The sequence below is a fragment of the Pararge aegeria genome, chromosome 3 (assembly GCF_905163445.1).
Source record: "Pararge aegeria chromosome 3, ilParAegt1.1, whole genome shotgun sequence".
Classification (NCBI taxonomy): domain Eukaryota; kingdom Metazoa; phylum Arthropoda; class Insecta; order Lepidoptera; family Nymphalidae; genus Pararge; species Pararge aegeria.
In genome coordinates, this window is record NC_053182.1 from 1,494,949 (window position 1) to 1,516,012 (window position 21,064).

Consider the following 21,064-nt stretch of genomic DNA (forward strand, 5'->3'; position numbering starts at 1 on the left):
ATTTCCGTGTTGTCCAAACTCTGAACACTTCGTAAGTGGATAGATACCTATATGTTAGGAAAAGGGTGATATATTTAAAATTTACAGTTGAATGACGGCGAAAACTTCTCGACGTTGGTATTTATAATGTTTCGAAATATTAATAACTAGCGAAACGTTATTTTAGGGTATTAGGTTTTAGATAAAATCAAGCGTTACGATTCGGAAGTAAGTTTATGATACACGATGCTTTAAAATATATTTATATATATATATATAGTCGGATATAATTGAATATCACTTGCTTTAACTGTGCAGGAAAACATCGTAAAGGCCTTACGACCCACAGGCCTGAGGTCTGAGAGTTCTCCATAATGTTCTCAAAGGTGTGTGGAGTCTGCCAATCTGTAATGGGCTGGCTTAGTGGAATGTCCTAAACCCATCTCATTGTGGGAGGAGCTCCGTGCCCTGAAGTGCCCAGTTTAACTGAACAATTATATTCATACGTGTATATAATTAACCTGCACAAGTTATAAATTGAAATTTATCTACGCGTGCTAGTTTTAAAGTTGATCGAAGTATATGTAGGGTGATACCTAAGTTAAAGTTTTCTTTCATTCTTTCTTTTTGATCGCCGACAAAAAGTTGAGACTTGATTTTTGAGGGAATAATTGGAATTTATTAAACATAATAATGGGAGGTTCGAATTGCTAAACGAACAAATAAATGTATCAAATTCACCTTTATTAAATACTAGTGTACCCAGCCCGCCTCGCCGGGCTAGACTTTGCATTATTAAACTTTTAATTTAAGTCTCATAATACATTAAATCATTTATTTCTCTCCGTATTCATTCTCTTCTATTCTCTTCTCGAGCGGGTGAAGATCATTATCTAAACCCATGTACACCCAACAATAGAATATCATCATAGTAAATAAAAGCTGTATTTGACAGTTTCACAGTTCAAACATGGGAGTGCTCCGATCGTCACCAAACTTTAGTGTGGTTTTACAGTGACGCTTTCGCCAGCGCAGTTGGTAAGCGTCGCGGGCCACGAGCTTTGCGTCTCATGGATCATTACATAGTCACGCGGATGGCCCGCGTTGACGGCAATTCAGCCGCGCTTTTCAACCGCGTGCGGGCGAGGAGTCATTGTGTTCAGTGTGCGTTGCACAGTCTCGCCGGTCGGACGCGCGCATGCGTACCGTCGTCGCCAAAATGAATGCGAATTATATCGATACGGGTCGATTGATTGAAGAAGTTCGCTTTCGACCGTTGCTGTGGGATCCATCGAACGAATTATACAAAAACAAAGACGCAAAAAATAAGGCTTGGGAAGAAGTTGGAGAAGCAATCTTTGGAGAAAATTACATAAAGAAAGACAAAGGTATGTTTATAAAATTTGTATTTTTATCAATTACATTTATAATATAAAATTTATATTATGTTGGTATAAAAGTCGTCGTTAAACATATGTAGGGTAAGATTTCAATCGATATGTAGGGTAAGATAAGGTAAATTGATCAATTTTACTTGTTGGAGCACTATCTTTATGGATTTAAAAATAAGATTGTGGATTTTTGATGATTTGAACACTCTTCAACGGTTTACTTGCAGAAAAAACACATTAGATTAGTCATAAATGACTATGAATCATCACTATAGTCTATACTTGAAAGGACGACAATGAATTCAATTCCACTAATAAGTTCTTTCAAATAGGTACTAGGTAGGTACCTCTAGAATATTTGTCTGTCTTGCCACGAAACACTGCCAGCAGGCGATATAAAGTAATCGGCAAACACTTCGCGTAGTGTGTTTCCTGTTCTAGAAACTGGCTGAAGATTCATGTCAATCAAACCACTAATGCTTAATAAGTCATTTCCATTGTAGCCGTCTCGCACTCTGATAAAATTGTGTAATACGCAACAAGCTTTAACTATAGTTTTTGCGTTGGAGAAGCTCACGTTCATTGGAGTGTGAAACACTCTAAACTTGTTTGATAATATTCCAAATGTACATTCTATGTACCTTCTGGCACGGCTTAGACGGTAATTGAATATCTTCTGTTTGTGGCTCATATCATTTCGAAGATAAGGTTTCATCACATAGTTCGATATGCCAAATGCACCATCACCAATTATTATATGAGGTGCCACAATATTAGATCCTTGCAGGTACTTTGGAGCCGGTAACCTTAAATTATTTCTTTCTAACTGTTGAAATAGTACACTGTTTTGGAATATGGTGGAATCAGAGTTTTTCCCACAAGAACCAATGTTGACATAAGTAAAGCAATAGTTGGCATCGCACATTGCCAGAAGGACAATAGAATAAAAATGTTTGTAATTGTAAAACATTGACCCTCCACCTGCGGGATTAACTATGCGTATATGTTTACCATCTATTGCCCCACAACAGTTAGGAAAGTTTGCATACATCTCAAACTCTGCACTAATACGTTGCCACATTTGCGTTGTCGGTTGAGGAATGCATTCTTCGCGTAGTTTTTCCCATATCTCACAGCAAACTTCCTTGACGATTTTGCTTATAGTAGTAACGCCCATTCTGTATGTGACATGTAGATCGGAGTAAGTGTTCCCAGTAGCTAAGAATCTGAAAAAAATATATATAATTATTAGAACTAGTAGAAAGTTCCAAGTAGGAAAGGATTCATAAAAAGTACAAGTGAGAAGGCGTGATACACAAAATATTATTTTTGCCAATTTTTTTTTGTTTCAGATAAGCTTTTACGTCAAAGATGGAAATCTGCAAGAGATGGATATTTCAAAACCAAAGCTAATATGAAAAAAGCACCATCTGGTAGCGGGGCAAAAACCGTTACAAAATACATTTATTTCAAAGAATTAAACTTTCTTGATCGTATCACTGAAAACGAAGTTTCAGAATCTATGTACAACATTAATGAACAATCAAGTTCATCTGAAACAATAGCTCACGTAGTAAATAACGACGAAATTTCTGGCTCTTCTCAAAACAGTTCTACTCCGGTGGCTGACCAAGATAAACCAACATGGACTCGGAAGAGGAAACATGAACGGGTACAAGAGAACTCCGCGTTTGAGAAAAAGTTGGTAGATTTGTTAGACAAAAATATGCCAGACATAAGCTCTGACGATTTGTCATTTTTTAATTCTCTAGGTCCAATACTAAAATCTTTTAACAGTTATAAAAAACTATTATTTCGTTCCAAAGTATTGCAAATCGCCATGGATCTCTCCGCGCCAACTTCAAGTGGCACTACGTCGACGTCCAACATCTTGTCACCAGAACATAACTCAAATTCTACTACAACATCAACAACCAATCATTCTAATGATACTACTACGCAACGAGGTTATCAATCAGCAAGTCAATATTACACCGTCATGTCACCAGAAAATGATTCTAATTCTTCTGTAATGTGTGCAACCAATTCATCATATTTTTCAAACCAAACGCTACCAGTCAACGAATCAATGTCTAGTACCACCACTCAGCAAGGCTATCAAACAGCAAATCAATATGATCCTCATTCAACAGTCAATAATTCTGTTCAGCAAAGCTGTGAAGAAATACAGCACTTTCCAAATATTGCATCAGAAAACGACAATTTCTATTAATTACATTTCAACGAGTTTTGTTTTTTTGATTGTTTAAATTTTCTAAATAAAGTAATTACTAAAAATTAAATAGTATTTTTCATGCCACTTACCTTAAGGTAATCGCCAACTTTTCAACTGGTTCTATAGGTGCTCGACGTAAACTTGATCTTTTTAAATTATGTTCTATCTTGCAGAGTAATTCATTAAATGTTGTTATAGACAGACGAAAATGTTTAAAGAACTTGTCACTATGTTCTCTTAAATCCGCAAACGATGTAGAGAACGCGCCTCTCAGCAATCTAGTGGCATTGTAAGGATGTACTTGTATACGTCGTCGTCGTTGCCTTTTTTTCCATAAGTAATATAGTATAATAAATACGAGAAGTCTCATCACGACTGTATGAGCCGGCAAACCGATCACGACTGTACGAGGCGGCTAACCGCGCGACTAGCTTTAAACTAGTTTTATAGTTTCGAGCGGGTCATCCGCGCGCTTACCACCCGCGCGGACAGTAAGCGTCACTGTAAAACCACACTTACAGGATTACTCGCCAGGTCAATCCGGAGATTCCCTGAAAGTTTCCTTGAAATCGGTCTAGCCGTTTCGTAGCCTATACGGAACATACTTACACAGTTTCTCTTTTAAATATATAGATATTAATGAGGCGGGAGGAGCTTAGATAGATAAGATGGGGGTAAGAAAGGTATAAAACGCAACACATTTGGCGTCTTTCTGATTCAAAGGCTGTGGATTCGAATTCCACAACTAGAAAATGTTCGAGTGATGAAAATGAATCTTTTTCAGTGTCTGGGTGTTTATTTGTATCTTATAAGTAGTTCAATCCGCCCTGGGCCATCGTGGAAGACGGCCTTTACCCCTTCTCATTGTAAGATGAGATCCGTGCCCTATAGTGGGCCGATAACGGGTAGATATGATTATGCTGACATTAGACCCATAACACAAGCTACGCTAACTTTGGGGCTAGATTGCGATGTGTATTGTCGTTATATATTTCCAGGTGTCGTAGAGCTTTTGGTGGCAGAGCTACTAGCTGCGTATAAGGTAAAGGTATACCTATCTTATATCCCGTATGTACCAAAGTTTTAGTGCAGTGTCGTGCCAGCAACACGTTTGCCGGTGCCTCCACGGGGTCGTTTTTATTGCGTTAATAAACGTTAATGGCATGTTGTGGGGTTGTTCAGCGGATTGAGCAGTTACTTTTATAACTTTAGAATTTTGATCGCTTCACAAAGACTGGATAACTAGTTTATTAGCTCTTTAAGACCGCCCAGGTACCAGCTGCAGAAGTACCAACAAATACAATTTTTTTAACACAAAAAAACGACTTCGAAAATCATTTTATACCGAGTAAATAGTTGATACATTTTTGTATGAATGTGTCAATAATAATCTGTCTTCGAACCAATTCATTGAATCTATATGTAATTTTTTTTTTTTTTTTAATGGCTTGCGTTTGTACCAATTGGGTACGATTTACTTCGCCAATGTCACGTGGTATGGAGGACTATATGTAATTTAAATGGGGCCATTTCAAAAAAAGAATCGCAAATCGGTATTTACATGACAGATGCCAAAACATATACCAAATATAAAAAAAAAATTGATAACTTCTCCTCTGTATTGAAGGAAGTAAGTTAAAAATGGAGAAGGTTAAAAGTAACACCTTTGGAAGATGTCTTTTTTGTTTTTTGTATATATAAGTTTCTCCAGTTATTATATCGACGTACTTAGGCATATCTGAGATTTAAAAGCTTTGAAATGTAGGTAGATGGACAACAAAGTTATAAAGTCTAGCATGTAAATCTAGCATGAAGTTATTAGTGTGTATATGTTTGTATTATTGCTATTTCCTGCCTCTCAAGAGTCTCACTGGCTCCGTTCGCAAAGGTACCCTGGAAGAGATCACTACAAGTGGTATGGTCGTCTTTTGCTTGAAAATTATGTTTATTTTGTCTTGCACTTTTGAGCCATTGTTATGCAATAAACTTATTTTATTTTTCCTCTATTCTTAATATTAGCAATTCTCGTATTAATGTTTGTTTTAAATTACAAACCTACCTATTTAGTTTCTATAATATAGATTCATGGAAGTTCAGTTTCAATAGCTTAATAAGAAATAACTACTCAACCATAGTTAAGGAAATTTTAATGAAAGCTATTCGTGCGCTTCCTTTACTAAATAAGAAAGGAAACGTCAAAATTGAATCACGAAGTAACCTCGGATAAATCGATGTGCTCACATACTGTTTAGTGATAGGAATCATCAACATCTTAATTATATTAGTTTTTGTTTTAGTATATCTTATAGATTTTGTTTTTGATCGATTAATCTTAATAGTTTTCTTTGTTTCTTTACGTCTTGTTCACACTTTTTTGTATTAATTCAAAATACTTAATTATTTTTATGTTAAATCCGAGACCGTGCTATTTCAAAATGCTTTGTTTATGTAATCTTTGTGCCCTTAGATTTAAGTGAAACTATTTATAAATATATTTTTATTGTAACGCTGTTGATTACGAATAAATATATAAATAAATAGATATTTTTGAGTTGTGAAATACATATATACGAACCTACAGTCAAAGTCAAATATTTCTTTTTTCAAATAGGCCCATAGATGGCGCTCTTGATGCATCATCATCATAACAACCCATTATCATCCCGCTACAGGGCACGGGTCTCCTTCCACAATGAGCATGGTTAAAGACGTAGTCCACCACGTTGGCCCAGTTCGGATTGGTGGACTTAACATTTCTTTGAGAACATGATGGAGAACCCTCAGGCAGTGGAGTGCATAGAGGGTATGCACAGGGTATGCAGATGATATAAAATGAAGAAAATCTCCAGTACGAGTTATAAAGAACTTTTAAGGATAACATTGTAAGAGTAAAAAAGCCTACCCTTAAGTATTTATAACTCGTACTGGAGATTTTTCATACACACTGTATGCATGCCACTCCCCTTAGGCATGCAGGTTTCCTCACGATGTTTTCCTTCACCGTTGAAGCGAGTGATATTTTAATTACTTAGAACGCACATAACAGAAAAGTTAGAAGTGCGTGCTGGGATTTGAACTCGGCACCCCGAGAGTGAAGCCCAAGGCCACTGGAATATCAATTCTTCATTTTTTATTCAAAGAAAAACAATTTCAAAGATGTACAATTCTAAAATAAATTTAAATAACCCTTTTTTCGTAATCGCCAAGTTTGATTTAATCGCCAACTAGAATTGGAATAACGCAATGATCGCTCGACAGTAGCGCGGTTCGTATTTTACGGTGATGACTGGCAATTACCCAGAGGAAATAACTTTCGGTGGCGCTACGGGTTGCGTGTAGCAATTCACGCAAACTCGACTCTGAAGCGATTCGGGTGAGATACTATAGCGATATTGTTTTTTTTTTCAAATATTGATATACTAAGCAGATGGCCGGTAGGAAATGTAAGGTCCAGGGGGTATGCAAGGACTACGTCATACAAAGTGCCGCTCTGTTTCCATGAATCTAATAATAATAATAATAAATAAGTATACTATGACAATACACACATCGCCATCCAGCCCCAAAGTAAGCGCAGCCTGTGTTATGGGCACCAAGATGACTGATGTATACCTCTATGAATAATATATATATATAGAGAATATATCTAAGGCTTAGGTGTTAGCCTTATGTGCCAGTAATTACACTGGCAATCACACCCTTCAGTCCAGAACGTGCAATGCTACTTGATCAAACGTTATGAACAAATGAATACTATGAATCGTTGTTACGTGCTAGGGTCCGAGGATTTGGAAAAAATAATTGACATATATACTACAACAATGCACACATCGATTTGGAATAAAAAATAATGTATACTACGGCAATACACACATCGCCATCCAGCCCCAAAGTAAGCGAAGCCTGTGTTATGGGCACCAAGATGACTGATGAATACCTCTATGAATAATATACATAAATACCTAGAATATACATATATCTGAGGCTTAGGTGTTAGCCTTATGTGCCAGTAATTACACTGGCAATCACACCCTTCAGTCCAGAACATGGCAATGCTACTTGATCAAACGTTATGAACAAATGAATACTATGAATCGTTGTTACGTGCTAGGGTTCGAGGATTTCGAAAAAATAATTAACATATATACTACAACAATGCGCACATCGCCATCTAGCCCCACGGTAAACGTAGCTTGTGTTATGAGTACTAAGATGACTGATGAATAATATGAATATATTTATGAATAACAGCTATTGCCCGCGACTTCGTCTGCGTTTGATTTTGTTTTGGGGCCTTAAATTTTGTTGTAGATCTAAAAAAAATTAAAGTATTCAGTATCGCTAAGCCTTAAATGAGGGGTTTGCTGCTGTCCGCTGAGGAGTTCTGTCCTCTATCTCCAACCACAGTTTGGGCAAAATAAACACATATTATAACATCTATAGTACAAATTACCATAATTATAGTTATAATTTGTCGGAGTTATGGTGTAAAATCGTCAAGCACTTTCATCCCTTCTCCCAAAGGAACCGAGCTTAATGTCGGGATAAAAAGTATCCTGTATTACTTCTAAAAGACTTCTTCTCTTCCAAGACTATGTGTACAAAGTTTAATGAGGATCGGATGAGTAGTTTTTGCATGAAAGCGTAACAAACAAACTTACATTGACATTTATAATATTAGTATTAGTATAGGGATAATTATGTCGATGAAGTTGACGTTTAGCCAGAGATTTTGTAGAGGACCACGTGTGAGAAGCTCCAGGGATGACGATTTTCCTTGAGCACGATCCTATCATCCAAGCAACTCATCCCCAAAGTCATGGGTCTCACTCATCATCATCCACCTATTACCGGCACACAGCGCGAGGGTCTCTTCTCAGAATGAGAAGGTTTTAAGCCATAGACCACCACGCTGGCCCAGTGCGGATTGGTAGAGTTCACACGCCTTCGAGAACGTTATGGAAAAATCAGGCACGCAGGTTTCCTCGCGATGTTTTCCTTCACCGGTAAAGCGCTTGATACTTTAATTTAAAACGCACATAACTCCGAAAAGTTAGAGGAGCATGCCAGGGATCGAAAGCTATTTATCAATACTTCTATACTATAATATAATAAACGGGTAAAGTTTGTGAGGTTGTAGCGGGTAATCTCTGGATGTACAAAACCGATTTTGAAAATTATTTTTGTTTAGAGTTGTTCATTTATCGAGGAAGAATATAGGCTTTATTATGACATAACGCGACGTAATAGGAGCGGAGCATTAATGAAAAATTTTGCAAAAGCAAGAAAAAATATTATTTTTGTGAGCTTTCGATGCCTCTGCTATGCGTAAATGGTTAAAATTTGGTCAAAACAATATATGACAAAAAAATCCTTTAAAAGTTCTAAAAAAGTCTGCAACCGCATACGTCTATCCCTTAAGTTAGAAACATATGTGGACGAAGTCGTGGGGGACTGTAAGTCTTAAATAAAATAAAAAAAAGGAGGAAATGATGGTAGTTTTAATGAAATCATCACTTTATGCGTATGTTTTTTTGATGGTACCTGTTACGATTTGATAACCTTCTTGTAGAAGTAGGTTATAAAAATGTCGTTAAAACATTCGAAGTTGTTGAAACTAGTGTGGAATAAATAAGCGGGGAACATACTGAGGTGAGTCAAAAGGTGACTGGATATCTATTTCACGCACTCTGCACCAGTGGTACCAACTCTGCGGAGGTGTGTAAATGTGCCGTGCACGCACTCCTTCTTGACCCGTTTAGCTTTTCCATTAACTTGATCAACAATATCTCTTTGGTACATTTTTATCGCATTTTCATTGGGAGAAAACTTCAGCTCTAAACACGAATAAGGTACATTTTTTTTTTTATTAAATAAATATACTACGACAATACAATACACACATCGTCATCTAGCCCTAATGTAAGCGTAGCTTGTGTTATGGGTACTAAGATGACTGATGAATATTTTTATGAATAATATACATAAATACTTATAATGTACAGATAAACACCCAGACACTGAAAAACATTCATGTTCATCACACAAACATTTTCCAGTTGTGGGAATCGAACCCACGGCCGTGGAAAAATAAACTATTCACTCACTCACTCAGAAAGCAGGATCAAACATGAACTGAATTTGAAAGTATTTCAAACGAAGTATGGAAAAATCGCACATTTCTTGAGGATTTGAGGTTATATTATAAAAATTAAGCTTAATTTGCTACACTCTTCGAAAAGCAGGATAATCTGTATGGTGTAATTTATAATCTCTTCAACCCTTATACTCCACACCAAACAGTACCCTACATTGCCGAAGATCTGTTTGGTGTGGAGTTTCGCTACGAACGTTTCGCTCCGAAGCCGGAGCATCCTCACGAGATGTTGACTTTACAATGAATAATTGTTGATTTGAGGTTAATAAATAAATAACATAACTTCGCAGCTATTTGTATTACGTTGTTTACGTAGTAACTTTAACCCTCCTAGTATCCAAGTCGGTAATAAAATGGTCTGAAATAACGGTCGCTCATCAAATATTTCTAGAAAAGTGGCAAATTAATACCGAGAGACGAAAATAGTACATTGAGTAACAATTTAATTGAGCAGGTGACGCTAGATTATTACTTATATTTCACAAGCTAAGCGCCTAACTGGCTAACCCGTCTACTGATCACCATGTCGTAGGTTACTTTACCGGGTTACGCTAATAAATGTTAGAGTACAATGAACGTTTGCTGTAATCCGAGAGAACCAGACAAATCTGTGCTGTGCAATTTATAATTTCCTTCTTATTATTTCAAGAATTTATAAGAAGATATTGTCGAAAGATGTTCTGTTTACAATTGTCTAAATCCAGTCTGGTGCTTTTCTGGACGTTAAAGTTAAAACCCAATTTCTTACAATGGTTAGCGTGAACCGATTATCAAACGAAAATATACTATACTAAAGAGTAGTACAGTGAAAAATAAGAGTATTTTAAAGTACTAAAATTAAAGTAAAGTCTACATGGGTCTGCAAGGAGATGAATTTTGTCGAAATCTGTGAAAGTTTTCACCACTGTTAAGTGTTAACGTAGACATGAAGGCGAACGCACTAGCTCAAGTAACTCTCCCGTTGCAATGTTTTCGGGAAAGTCATGGAAAACAGCAAGTTGTGCAATTAGGGGCGCACGCAAGGCGCCGACGTCGCCGCCTCCGCCCCTCGCTGGAGCCCTAATACCGCGCGCCACGCATAGTGTTAAAACGTCATATTGATTACGGATGCCTACTTTTACGATTCCACTTGCCGATAGTGCGATTGTAAATGAGCTAGTTTGGAAAGTAGAACTACTAGCAAGACAAAGAAAAGTTTGCATTTAAAGCAAATTTATACATATTATGCAAGATGTTCCGACGATATCGCTAAAGTTGCCGGCATAAACTGGATGCAAGTAGCCAAGGATAGAGACCGGTGGTCATCTCTGGAGGAGGCCTTTACCCTTGCATGAGAGGGGTTCTTGCTAGAAGATATATATCACCAGATAGTAATTATCAATTCTCTTAAATGCAATTTAGAACCACTTGTTATTTTTTTTCTGTTTATTTTTTATTTATTTTCTTTCGATTTAATGTTTTCACGTAAAATCATAATATGTATTGCAATGTTATTTATGTATCGTAAGCAAGAATAAAAAGGCTTTTTTTATTTTTATTTTATTATACATTTTAACGTATACCTACTTAATAATAAGTGCTGCCTTATTGTTTTAGCGGTTGAAATGTCCGGTTTTTGATTCGAGTTTCATCTCACTACTTTGAGAGACGCTGTCTGTGCCCTGAGTGTTTGATGTTGCAGAAAGAAGAGCAGAATCATATAATAATCCGACACGTCACGCTTCGCAATTCATTGCGATATACCTGTTACCATTTTCTGGATAGTGATGACTTCATTACCATCATAATATCAACAGATAGACGTCCACTGCTAGACATACGTCTTTTGTAGGGAGTTTTGTTAAAATTGCATATTCAAATTTAACTATTTTATTCTATTTAATTTATTATTTATTAACATAAATACGCAGCCGTTTATATAACGTTGTTTACGCAGTAACTTTAATCCTAACAGTATTCAAGACGGCAATAAAATGGTCTGAAATAACGGTCGCACATGAAATACTTCTAGAAAAGTGGCAAATTAATACCGACACGAAAATAGTACATTGAGTAACAATTTCATGAGCAGGTGACGCTAGATTGTTTTTCAGTAAACAACGACGCGATCGAAGGCAAATCGTGTGATAACGACTCGTGAGGTATCTCTGCATCGTGTAGAGTCTCATACAAGAGTTGAGTTAATCAAAATGCTCCCGTATTTATATCAAAATACCCAACTCAATTCATTAACATTGGTTGTGAATCAAATATAAATTTAATTACTCCTTAAAAACGATTCTTAATTAAATAATAAATATGAATTTATAGTCGACAAAAGTTTAAATATCCACTTTATAAAACTACTGAAACACGTTTTTTTAGGCTTTTCTGTATTTTCCTGATATAAACAATAACATTCCGGATATTGGGTATAGGGTACTTTAATCCGGAAAACCTAATCAGTCCCATGCTATTTTCAAATTATTTAATATTATTTTTATCAATAATTTAATGCAGAAAAGCCTAAGAAAACACGTGTTACAGTAGTTTTATAAAGTGGATAAATAATTAAATTTTTGTCGACTATTGTCGACTATATTCATATTTATTAAATTGATTAGGATTTCTATAAATGCTCTAATAATTATTACTTATTTAATTAAAAATAGTTTTCAAGGAAAAACTGGGAAGCTGGGAAGCTGTATCTACGCAAAATTATGTCAATATCAATTTAATCATAAAGCTGTACAAAGTCGTTGAGAGTAGAAGTCCCGCCGCCATACTTATTTCTATCGCCAGTCAGCATTCCTGTGTTCCAGTCTGAAGGACATGGTTTCCAGTGTAATTAGAGGCTCATGAGGAATAATACCTACGCTTCAGACACACGTGTTCCTTGCATGCCTTGTTGTTCAGCTTTTCAGCTATTGTTTTAGACTTAACAGGGCAATCTACTTCCCCCAATAACTACTATTCCAAAAAGAGAGCGTATTTCAAGTATTTCTTTTCAACGACGACTGCAATCTCACCACAAGGTAAGTGATATCCCCCGAGGTTTTCACGCGATATCGTACCGTAACGCACGATCGCTAGGCGGCACGTCTTTGGTCGGTGGAGTGTAAAATCCTGTAAATCCAAGACAATTCTTGGATCTTTTGAATTTGAATAAGTAGCAATCGTAGTTACGGGCTAAATCTAGAAATGTAATCCAACGTGTAACAGAATAGTAAGAGCAGTAAGGGCCGGAAATAGCATCATTACAGACGTGATTCAGTGCGAGGGCGGAAGATTACAGGGCGGCCCAAATAAAACGCGTTGACGCGTAGCTCCACTACTATTGTGAGCTATTACGTTTATTTGGGCACTCCGTACAGGTAAAAGAGCATTGCATGCCCTGTAAAAGAATCCTTTACAAATTTTAAGGTTTTAAAGGTTAGCCGGTTATAACCCTGTAGTTAGAACTTCGTCTGCAACTTCACAGAGGCCGACTTTGAGCCCCGGCACACCACTAATACTTCTAAGTTATGTGCGTTTTAAGCAATTCAATATAACTTGCTTTAAAGATACAGGTAAACCTCCATAGAGTTTTGCCATAACGTTCTCATAATCATTTGCAGTATACGTATCAACGAACGCACATGGCTAGAACGTGGTGGTCTAACCTAAACCCTTCTAATTCTGAGAGCAAACCCGTGCTATATAGTGGACCAGTAATGAGATGATCAAGGTGATGAGGATGAACCTACAATGGAGCATGTTATGATGCTCTGATCTCCACCTGTCTTCTCTGGCTGCACGCACACATACAATATTATTGACAATATTTTGTACCCATATGTACTGTTTTTCTTGAATGCGCCCATTTATTTGCACACAAATAAAAATACAGAAGAAGGATAAAAGAAAACACAGACAGAAGAAGTATACAAAAGGCGGCCTTATCGCTTTGTAGCGATCTCTTCCAGGCAACCTTAGGATAAGGAAAACAAAAGGATAACATACTGCAGGTTGTGCATATTAAAAAAGAATACATACTAATAACTACATACTAATACTTAAACTAGATTACACAAATAAAATTACACATAATATATTAAATATTAAAAAATAAAAAATAATAATAAACTAATATATACTATAACATATCATAAATACATTAACAACAGTAAATACTATTACAAGTCGTCTTCAATGCAAACTATAGTGGTTTTTGACAGCTTTCTTAAAAATACAAAGTGACTTAAACTGCCTTATGTCGATTGGGAGCGCATTCCACAGCGCTATGGCTTGCACTGTAAACGAGTGCTCATAGAACTTAGTTCTATGAAAAGGCATACTCAGAGTCAGCGCGCGACACGATCTTAAATCGGATTGCACTCCCAGAAAAGTAAACTTCTCCTTAAGATAAGAAGGAGTTTACTTTACGGTCGTGCCAAGAATTCTGTCTGCATTTACGCCCAGAACAGCCAGACTGATTCTTTGCGCAAAAAATGAACCAGCCTTACTGTCACCAGTTTAGTTAATTAACCGCGGTGAAATGTCTCTTTTTCACTAGATGTCTCTCTGGGTTGTAGAATATTGACAATACCTAATATTGATGTGTGTGTGGAGAGCCAATGACAAACGACCCAATCCTGAAGTACTGAACTTCAGAACTACGCGGGCAGAAGGTAATAACTTCATAAGTATCACAAAGTTTTATTTAGATGTAAAGTCTAAAGCCTACGATCACAAACGTTTTGATGGCGCTAGAACTACGCGCTAAAAATACGATTCAAAGGAATATGACCCGAACGTGTTATTGGAGCGAAAAGAGGAATAGTAAAAGTAAAAAGTGTAAATATATCGTTCAACGGTCTCGTGAATAATCTTAGAGCCGAGATAAACTTTACTGAGACATATAAAATTACGTTGATGTGAGAAATGTTTGTAAAGTTTTATGGATGCAGCTTTTTTTTACCCGATTGCATCAAAAAGAGTGTCATGTTTTTTAAAAATGATGGTGACTGATAGGATGGCAAGACAAGGATAAAGCAAACAAATAAATATTCATGTTAATAGCGTAAAAAATTGTGCAAGTATATAAGGAAAAAGATGGATTGTCAACTAAGCAAGGACTAAAACCGTCCTATCCTATATCTGTATCCAAGATGGAAGCTATCAGTATCCATTTCGTGCAGATCAGTTTACCTGTTAAACAATGCAAAGGTCACATAGGCTGGTGTTAAACCTTTCGTCCGGACCTTCCATTTCAGATTATCTGGACGAAAATGGTCCTTGTAGTGCGGACACGCTATGATAATTTTTCTTCTGGAGTACTCAGTTCGCGAGTACTTTTTATTGCTACATGTCCCCCTGTAGAGACAAAGCAGGGGGAAAGAATGGAATAATCCCTTTTTTGATAATTTTAGAAATCCCATAGCAACGGTTCCAGGTTACTTTTACAGAATCGAGAAGATTACCTGTTAAACTGATCTTAAGCAACAAATACAAAAACGGGATACACTTCTGCATTTATAATATCACCAGTACTTATACTAATATAATATTTAAAAATCGAATGTGTTATGTAATAACTCTATAATAGAGTGTTAAGATGGCATTACACTGATAATGCCATCTTAACACTCTATTATAGAGTTATTACATAACACATTCGATTTTTAAATATTATATTAGTATAAGTGTAATGAGTTAGTATTATTGTTACTATTACTAGTGTAGATGCCACATCCAAGTACCAACCGCGCTCCCAGCAATCGAGTGCATCCCACCCACACTCATTTAGTATTATTTTGGTTGGAGACAGCATTGCCACATCGCGGTGAAATATGTCCGCTGCTCGCCTGCTATCTGCGCACCGGCTCGTTTACGAATTTATAAAGATTACGGATGCTGGCGTTGCATCATTCGCTTATGCCTCCCTGGTACCCACGCCGAGATGCATCGCTCGGTACGAGTAGCGGTACCGGGTCGTAAAGTTTATTATTTCAGATTATTGGTGCGTAGGTAACTTTACATTTTTTACTTCTTTGAATCGTTCGTGGTTTCGTAATTTTGGTCAACTGGGCTCAATGTCACAAAGCATGTGCTTGGTGACATTGAGCCCAGAGCTGCCCTCGGAGCTATTTAAATTCTATATATACATCTAATACAACGGAGTAACAGAACTAAATAGTAACACACCTTGGCTGCTAAGCAACACACCCTGAAGCACTTGGCGACCTGGGCTGCCTGCTATGTTTCTGGAATAAGTTCGACTGGCTGGGGTGATCCAGCTGGGAGTCGCACTAGTGGCAACAATTACAACGAACGGTTCCTGCCAAACAAGTAAGGAGACAGTTGATCTGTCTCCTTACTTGGTTGAACAGAAGAAAAAGAAGAAATAGAAATAGAAGAAAAAGTTCCGGCAAAAGATGTTGTTGCTATAACTACGTTTAGTTGGAGGCAGAAGGAGAAGATATATGTAACTTTGAGACATCTATCTTAAAACATCTTTCTTATCCTATGATTTTCTTGTCCTTTATAGTCCTGCATTCAATATGCTAAGCAATAATGAGGCCTAGGTTAAGACACGTTTGCCTTGATGCTTATTCATTCTTGATAACCGAGTGCAGATTGGTAGCCTGAGCACGCCTTTGAGAACATTATGGAGAACTCTCAGGTAGGATACGAACTCAATCCCTCCCTCCCCCCCCACCCTTACAAACTAGGCTATGGCAGCTTTTAATTGGCTTCCGAGGTAATGCAACTTCGCGGTCCTTTTCCATCACTATACCAAAGAGATCGTCAAAAAAAGTACTTCACTGAAGCTCAAAGTCATGGACTGAAATGGAGAAAGCTTATATCAAATCAGGTATGAGTAGATACCAGAAAGGACCGAGGTAACCGATATTGCTCAACGAAAACTTGCACTCTTTTCCAATAGGGAAATAACAGAAAGAGAAAGGTAGACACAGTTTTATGTTCTCTGTCAGGAGACCTTAAGAATGCATCCTTCACCGGTGGACGTCCTTGGATTAAGATAACGAAGATTCAGTAAAAAAATCATACAAATCTAATCTTATATGACAAAAAAACATCGTAAGCGCCACGTGCCCGACGGAAGCGTGTAACGGCCCCCTGTCCTGTCCCCTCCCCCGCCCCCCTCTCGACTTAGTGCAATGTCTATTTCTAGTGACAGAGACACTTCGTACTGTCGGGCATGCGCAGGAGTTGGGCGCATCCGGTGCGACACTAACACCGGCTCTTGACTCATTAACGAATTCATTAACTAGCACTAGTAGAGCTTTTCTCAAAAATTCAAAATTCATTTAGGTATTTGAAGTAGTCCTACTTTATAAGCATTTTTGAATTGCCAAGTATGTCTGTTTGTAGTGACTCTACCACTGGTTCGGAAAGCAGATTCTACCGAGAAGGGCAGTCGGCAAGAAACTCAGTAGTTGCTCTTTTCCAAAATCAACATTAACAATCATTTTTATATCTTGCGGGAGATGAGAGCGAAGCTGGCTGCTTCCAATCTACCTTGTCATTAAGAAATTCATCAAATGTATAGTAACCTCGCTATTACTAAGGTGCTGAAATGGCGACCCCGCACCGGTAAACGCAGCGCAGAGTTGCAGCCGATATTTCAGTCAGTCAAGCCTAAGAAAAGTCGTGAAACTGCTATAACTACGAAACCAGCATCACCAATGCAGTATGAAGTCGTTACTAAAATTGTGAATTACGCCATACATCCTATTTTTTAGTTTAAAACAAATTAAAATTCTGCTTAGCTATGAAATACATAATTTCAAGGTAGGTACTCAGCGTGTGTTGGTCTTTAATCTCCAATAGGGTTGTCATAACTAACTTATTATGATACCGAATTCGTTTGTATGGAAAAATAAATAGGTTTCCTTTGATTTTATATTTTCTCTGGGTGATTCCTTATGCATATGCATTCTTCATAATTTTGTAATTTGGTTACACGTTGTATGCATGTTGTAGCAAGGAAAATTTTCTACTTTTCCAAGTTGTTATCAAGCTTAGAAGCCGCCGACAAATCCGTCGAAAATAAAGCTGCCGGGGCTCTGTCGGTAAGTCGGCTTCGGTATGCAAGACCTACATAACTACTCCCAGTAAAGGAACGAATATTCCCATATAATTATAGATTAAACTAAAATTACTAAAAGTTCCGGAGCAATAAAAATAGCGTACTCAACATTCCACTGCTGGCGGAGACGCGCGGCGACATAACGGGAAACGATGTTACTTAGCTTGTTTATTCAGAGGTCAAATCACCGAACATATATATGCTACTCTTCCTTTATACATATAAAGCCTTATTAATAAAGTTGGCATAAAGTCGGAATAGTTGGTCACAGATAAACTGACAGCAACTTTCAAGTGTCAAAACACTGCTCATCATCAAATCAACCCCAAAATAAGAAAGCTGTAGTTGACCATTATGGCCCAGTGCGAATTGGTGAACTCCACCCGCCTTCGAGAACATTATGGAGAACTCTCAGGCATGCATTTTTCCTCGCGATGTTTTCCTTCACTGTTGAAACAAGCGATATTAATTACTTAAAACGCAAATAACTTAGAAAAGTTAGAGGTGGGTGCTGGGATTCGAACTCGGTCCCCAAATGGTAAGTCGAGCTGCTACCCACTGGGCTATCTCCACTTCGACATTTCAACGTTAGGTACGCCATGTTTAACCCTAAAGCCCTAGAAAATAACTTACACAAATTTGCAATTGTTTTTTCAGCCTAATTATTATCTACCACTACTCGGAATAGACCTTCTAGAACTGCCTAGAAAAGCAAAGAGCTCAAGAGCTTACTACTTACCCTTTAAAGCAGTAATATTTTAATATTGTTGGTATTCACATAAAACTGTGAATCTACCCCATGATTTTCTTTACTCGGTGGGAAATGATGGTAAAGAGCGGCGATAGCCTAGTTGAAAGATTTCCTCTAAATTTTCGGGTAACCTGGTTCGATACCCGGCACACACCTCTTAATTTTAGGAGTTATGCGCGTTTGAAGCAATTTAATATCACTTGCTTTAACTTTAAGTAAAACATCATAAGGAAACCTGCACGCCGGAGAGATCTCTCTGTGTTTTATAGAATTGTAAAGTCAACGTGCGGAAAGAGTAGGTACGAGTACATTGCCGAAGATCTGTTTGGTTTGGAGCAAAGATTGATAAAGTTATAAATAGCACCGTGCAGATTTTCCTGCTTAACGCGGAGTATAGCAAATAAAGCTTCATTTCCATTTTAAACTTAGTAGTAGTGTACACCGGTCCCAGAGCACTCCGATCTTCCATAAAAAAATATAACACAAAGTAATCTTAGCTTAGAAGCAATAACCACTTAAATGTGTCTTATACTTAATAATTTATGACTAATACCCAAAGCTAAACCAAAACGAGTGTCGAAATCAACTTAAAACATTAATCCGGCGACACTTACGAAACCGGTAATGTAAAAATAAAATCGAAAATGATCTCGACAATTGCAGGCATGTCCGGACGCCTCGCATTACTCACCGCCCTCGGGTAATGAGCAGTGAGTAACACAGCTTGAACTTACTCTCATCTCATGACCAGTAATAAATGATCCATAATTCCGCTTAGACGTTTTATAAATAACCGTCTATTTTTGCATTTGCTCACGTCGTCATTGTCAACGAATTACCGGCCCCCTACAAGCGCAGGTCTCTTCTCAGAATGAGAAGGTTTTAGACTTTTTTTTTTTGGCGTGGTGGAAAATCTTTATTGTTACCTCCGACCCTAGGGCAGCACGGAGGTTATGTGGGACTCCCACTCTAAAGGGGTGTATAAAACCATCACGCCATGTTATTCTTGTTGGCTTTGTTAGACGCCCGAGAAACCCGTTGTATACCTCCCTGACAGAGAAGGTGTTAGACTGCCATCTCTAGTACTACTAGATTAATAATGTAAACTTTCTAATTTTTACTTAAAATTCTACAATCTTCATTATCATCACTTCAAGACATTGACATTTACTGCGCATAGATCTCTTGTAGGTATTGCCTAATTCCACAGTTGTATCCCGCTTGTTTCCAGCGGCTCCCAGCGACTCGCTGGATGTCGTCTTTCCAGCCCAATGAGCTTGACCAACGCTGCGTTTAACGATGTGGAGTCGCCATTCCAGCAACTTGGGACCCCGACCTCTATCAGTTATCCGAGCTATGTGCCCCTCCCATTGATACTGAAGCATCGTGACTTGTTGAGCTATGTCGGCGACTCTGGTTCTTCTACGAATCTCCTCATTTGTGATTTGAACACGTAGAGATACACCGAGCGTCACTCACTCCACCACACACTGAGTGTCTGTGAGCCTTCTTGTGAAGCCCATAGAAAGCGACTATGTTTTAGATCCGTAAGTCTTAACTGGCAACACGAACTGTCTTCAGGGACTGAGGGATTTTGGACGATTAGAGATCATATTGAGAAAGATTATAGGCTAGTTAAAAGAAGAAAGATATAGCGCAAGCGGGCGTTGCGACGCGGTTGTTTGGGTTATTGGGAATAGTGAATAGAAGTTTGTATTAATGAAGAAATAAACTATGACAATACACACATCGCCATCTAGTCCAAAGAAGAGCGTAGCTAAAAACGCAAGCATAAATACTTATAATATACAGATAAATACCCTTACACTGAAAAACATTCATGTTCATCACACAAACATTGTCCAGCTGTGGGGATAAAACCCAGGGCCTTGGACTCAGAAAGCAGGGTCGCTGCCCACAGCGCCAATCGGCCGTCAAATGTATGGGTAATAGTCAGAATTTCTAGGAGGATAAAGTTACGTGTAATCGTTAGTCTTATAATCTAATAACCTACTACATAAAATTACATATTTGGCGCGTTCAAATATTACATATGAAGTGTTCTTTTGTAATAGAAATAGAAAAGATTTTATATGTTTTCGTTCGGATCGCGTTATGGCTATCTTACATCAGCGGGTGTTATTACCGCCAACGCAATGTATGCGCGGTGAATAAGCAGACAGGACGTAAAGACATCGCAGTGATTTCATTAGTATTCCATTCTCCCATTTTTGGGTTAAACATAAAAATGTTTTTCGCGACAAAAAAATAGTAGCTTAGTTTGCGATCACTCATCAATAAGGTTGATTGTCCACAAGACATGAGAATAAATAAATCGATATAATCTGTTAGTTTGCTTGTTTTATTTTTAAATTTATCAAATAAAACAATCACATTAAAATGGTTAGTATAAAAGCACCGAAAAAACCGCAAATGTTTGTCCTCGGCGCCACTCGGTGTTCTCACTTCGTACACT

The 21,064-nt window shown here is 37.6% G+C and overlaps 3 protein-coding genes across 3 annotated transcripts in view; 1 reads left to right on the forward strand and 2 right to left on the reverse strand.

The window, feature by feature from the left end:
- The window catches only part of LOC120637189 (voltage-dependent L-type calcium channel subunit beta-2), a 246,361-nt gene that overhangs the window by 61,706 nt on the left and 163,591 nt on the right, over nt 1–21,064 (reverse strand). The gene's annotated exons all lie outside the window — the stretch shown is intronic.
- LOC120637192 (uncharacterized serine-rich protein C215.13-like) lies at nt 1,006–4,122 on the forward strand. The gene is made up of 2 exons (XM_039908891.1): nt 1,006–1,367; nt 2,723–4,122. Exons 1-2 carry the CDS (start codon nt 1,178–1,180, stop codon nt 3,601–3,603), a joined length of 1,071 nt encoding a protein of 356 aa, XP_039764825.1. The 5' UTR covers nt 1,006–1,177; the 3' UTR covers nt 3,604–4,122.
- On the reverse strand, nt 1,369–3,999 carry LOC120637191 (protein ALP1-like). Its single transcript, XM_039908890.1, has 2 exons — nt 3,696–3,999; nt 1,369–2,596 (listed from the first exon to the last, which is right to left on the reverse strand). Exons 1-2 carry the CDS (start codon nt 3,974–3,976, stop codon nt 1,720–1,722), a joined length of 1,158 nt encoding a protein of 385 aa, XP_039764824.1. The 5' UTR covers nt 3,977–3,999; the 3' UTR covers nt 1,369–1,719.

Bases quoted from the DNA above. Each gene is read 5' to 3' on its own strand.
- LOC120637192 (XM_039908891.1), top strand. From the start codon at position 1,178: ATGCGTACCGTCGTCGCCAAAATGAATGCGAATTATATCGATACGGGT. The intron at 1,368-2,722 runs GTATGTTTATAA...TTTTTGTTTCAG, and splicing joins TTACATAAAGAAAGACAAAG to ATAAGCTTTTACGTCAAAGA.
- LOC120637191 (XM_039908890.1), bottom strand. From the start codon at position 3,976: ATGAGACTTCTCGTATTTATTATACTATATTACTTATGGAAAAAAAGG. The intron at 2,597-3,695 runs GTAAGTGGCATG...TATTTTTTTCAG, and splicing joins AAGTTGGCGATTACCTTAAG to ATTCTTAGCTACTGGGAACA.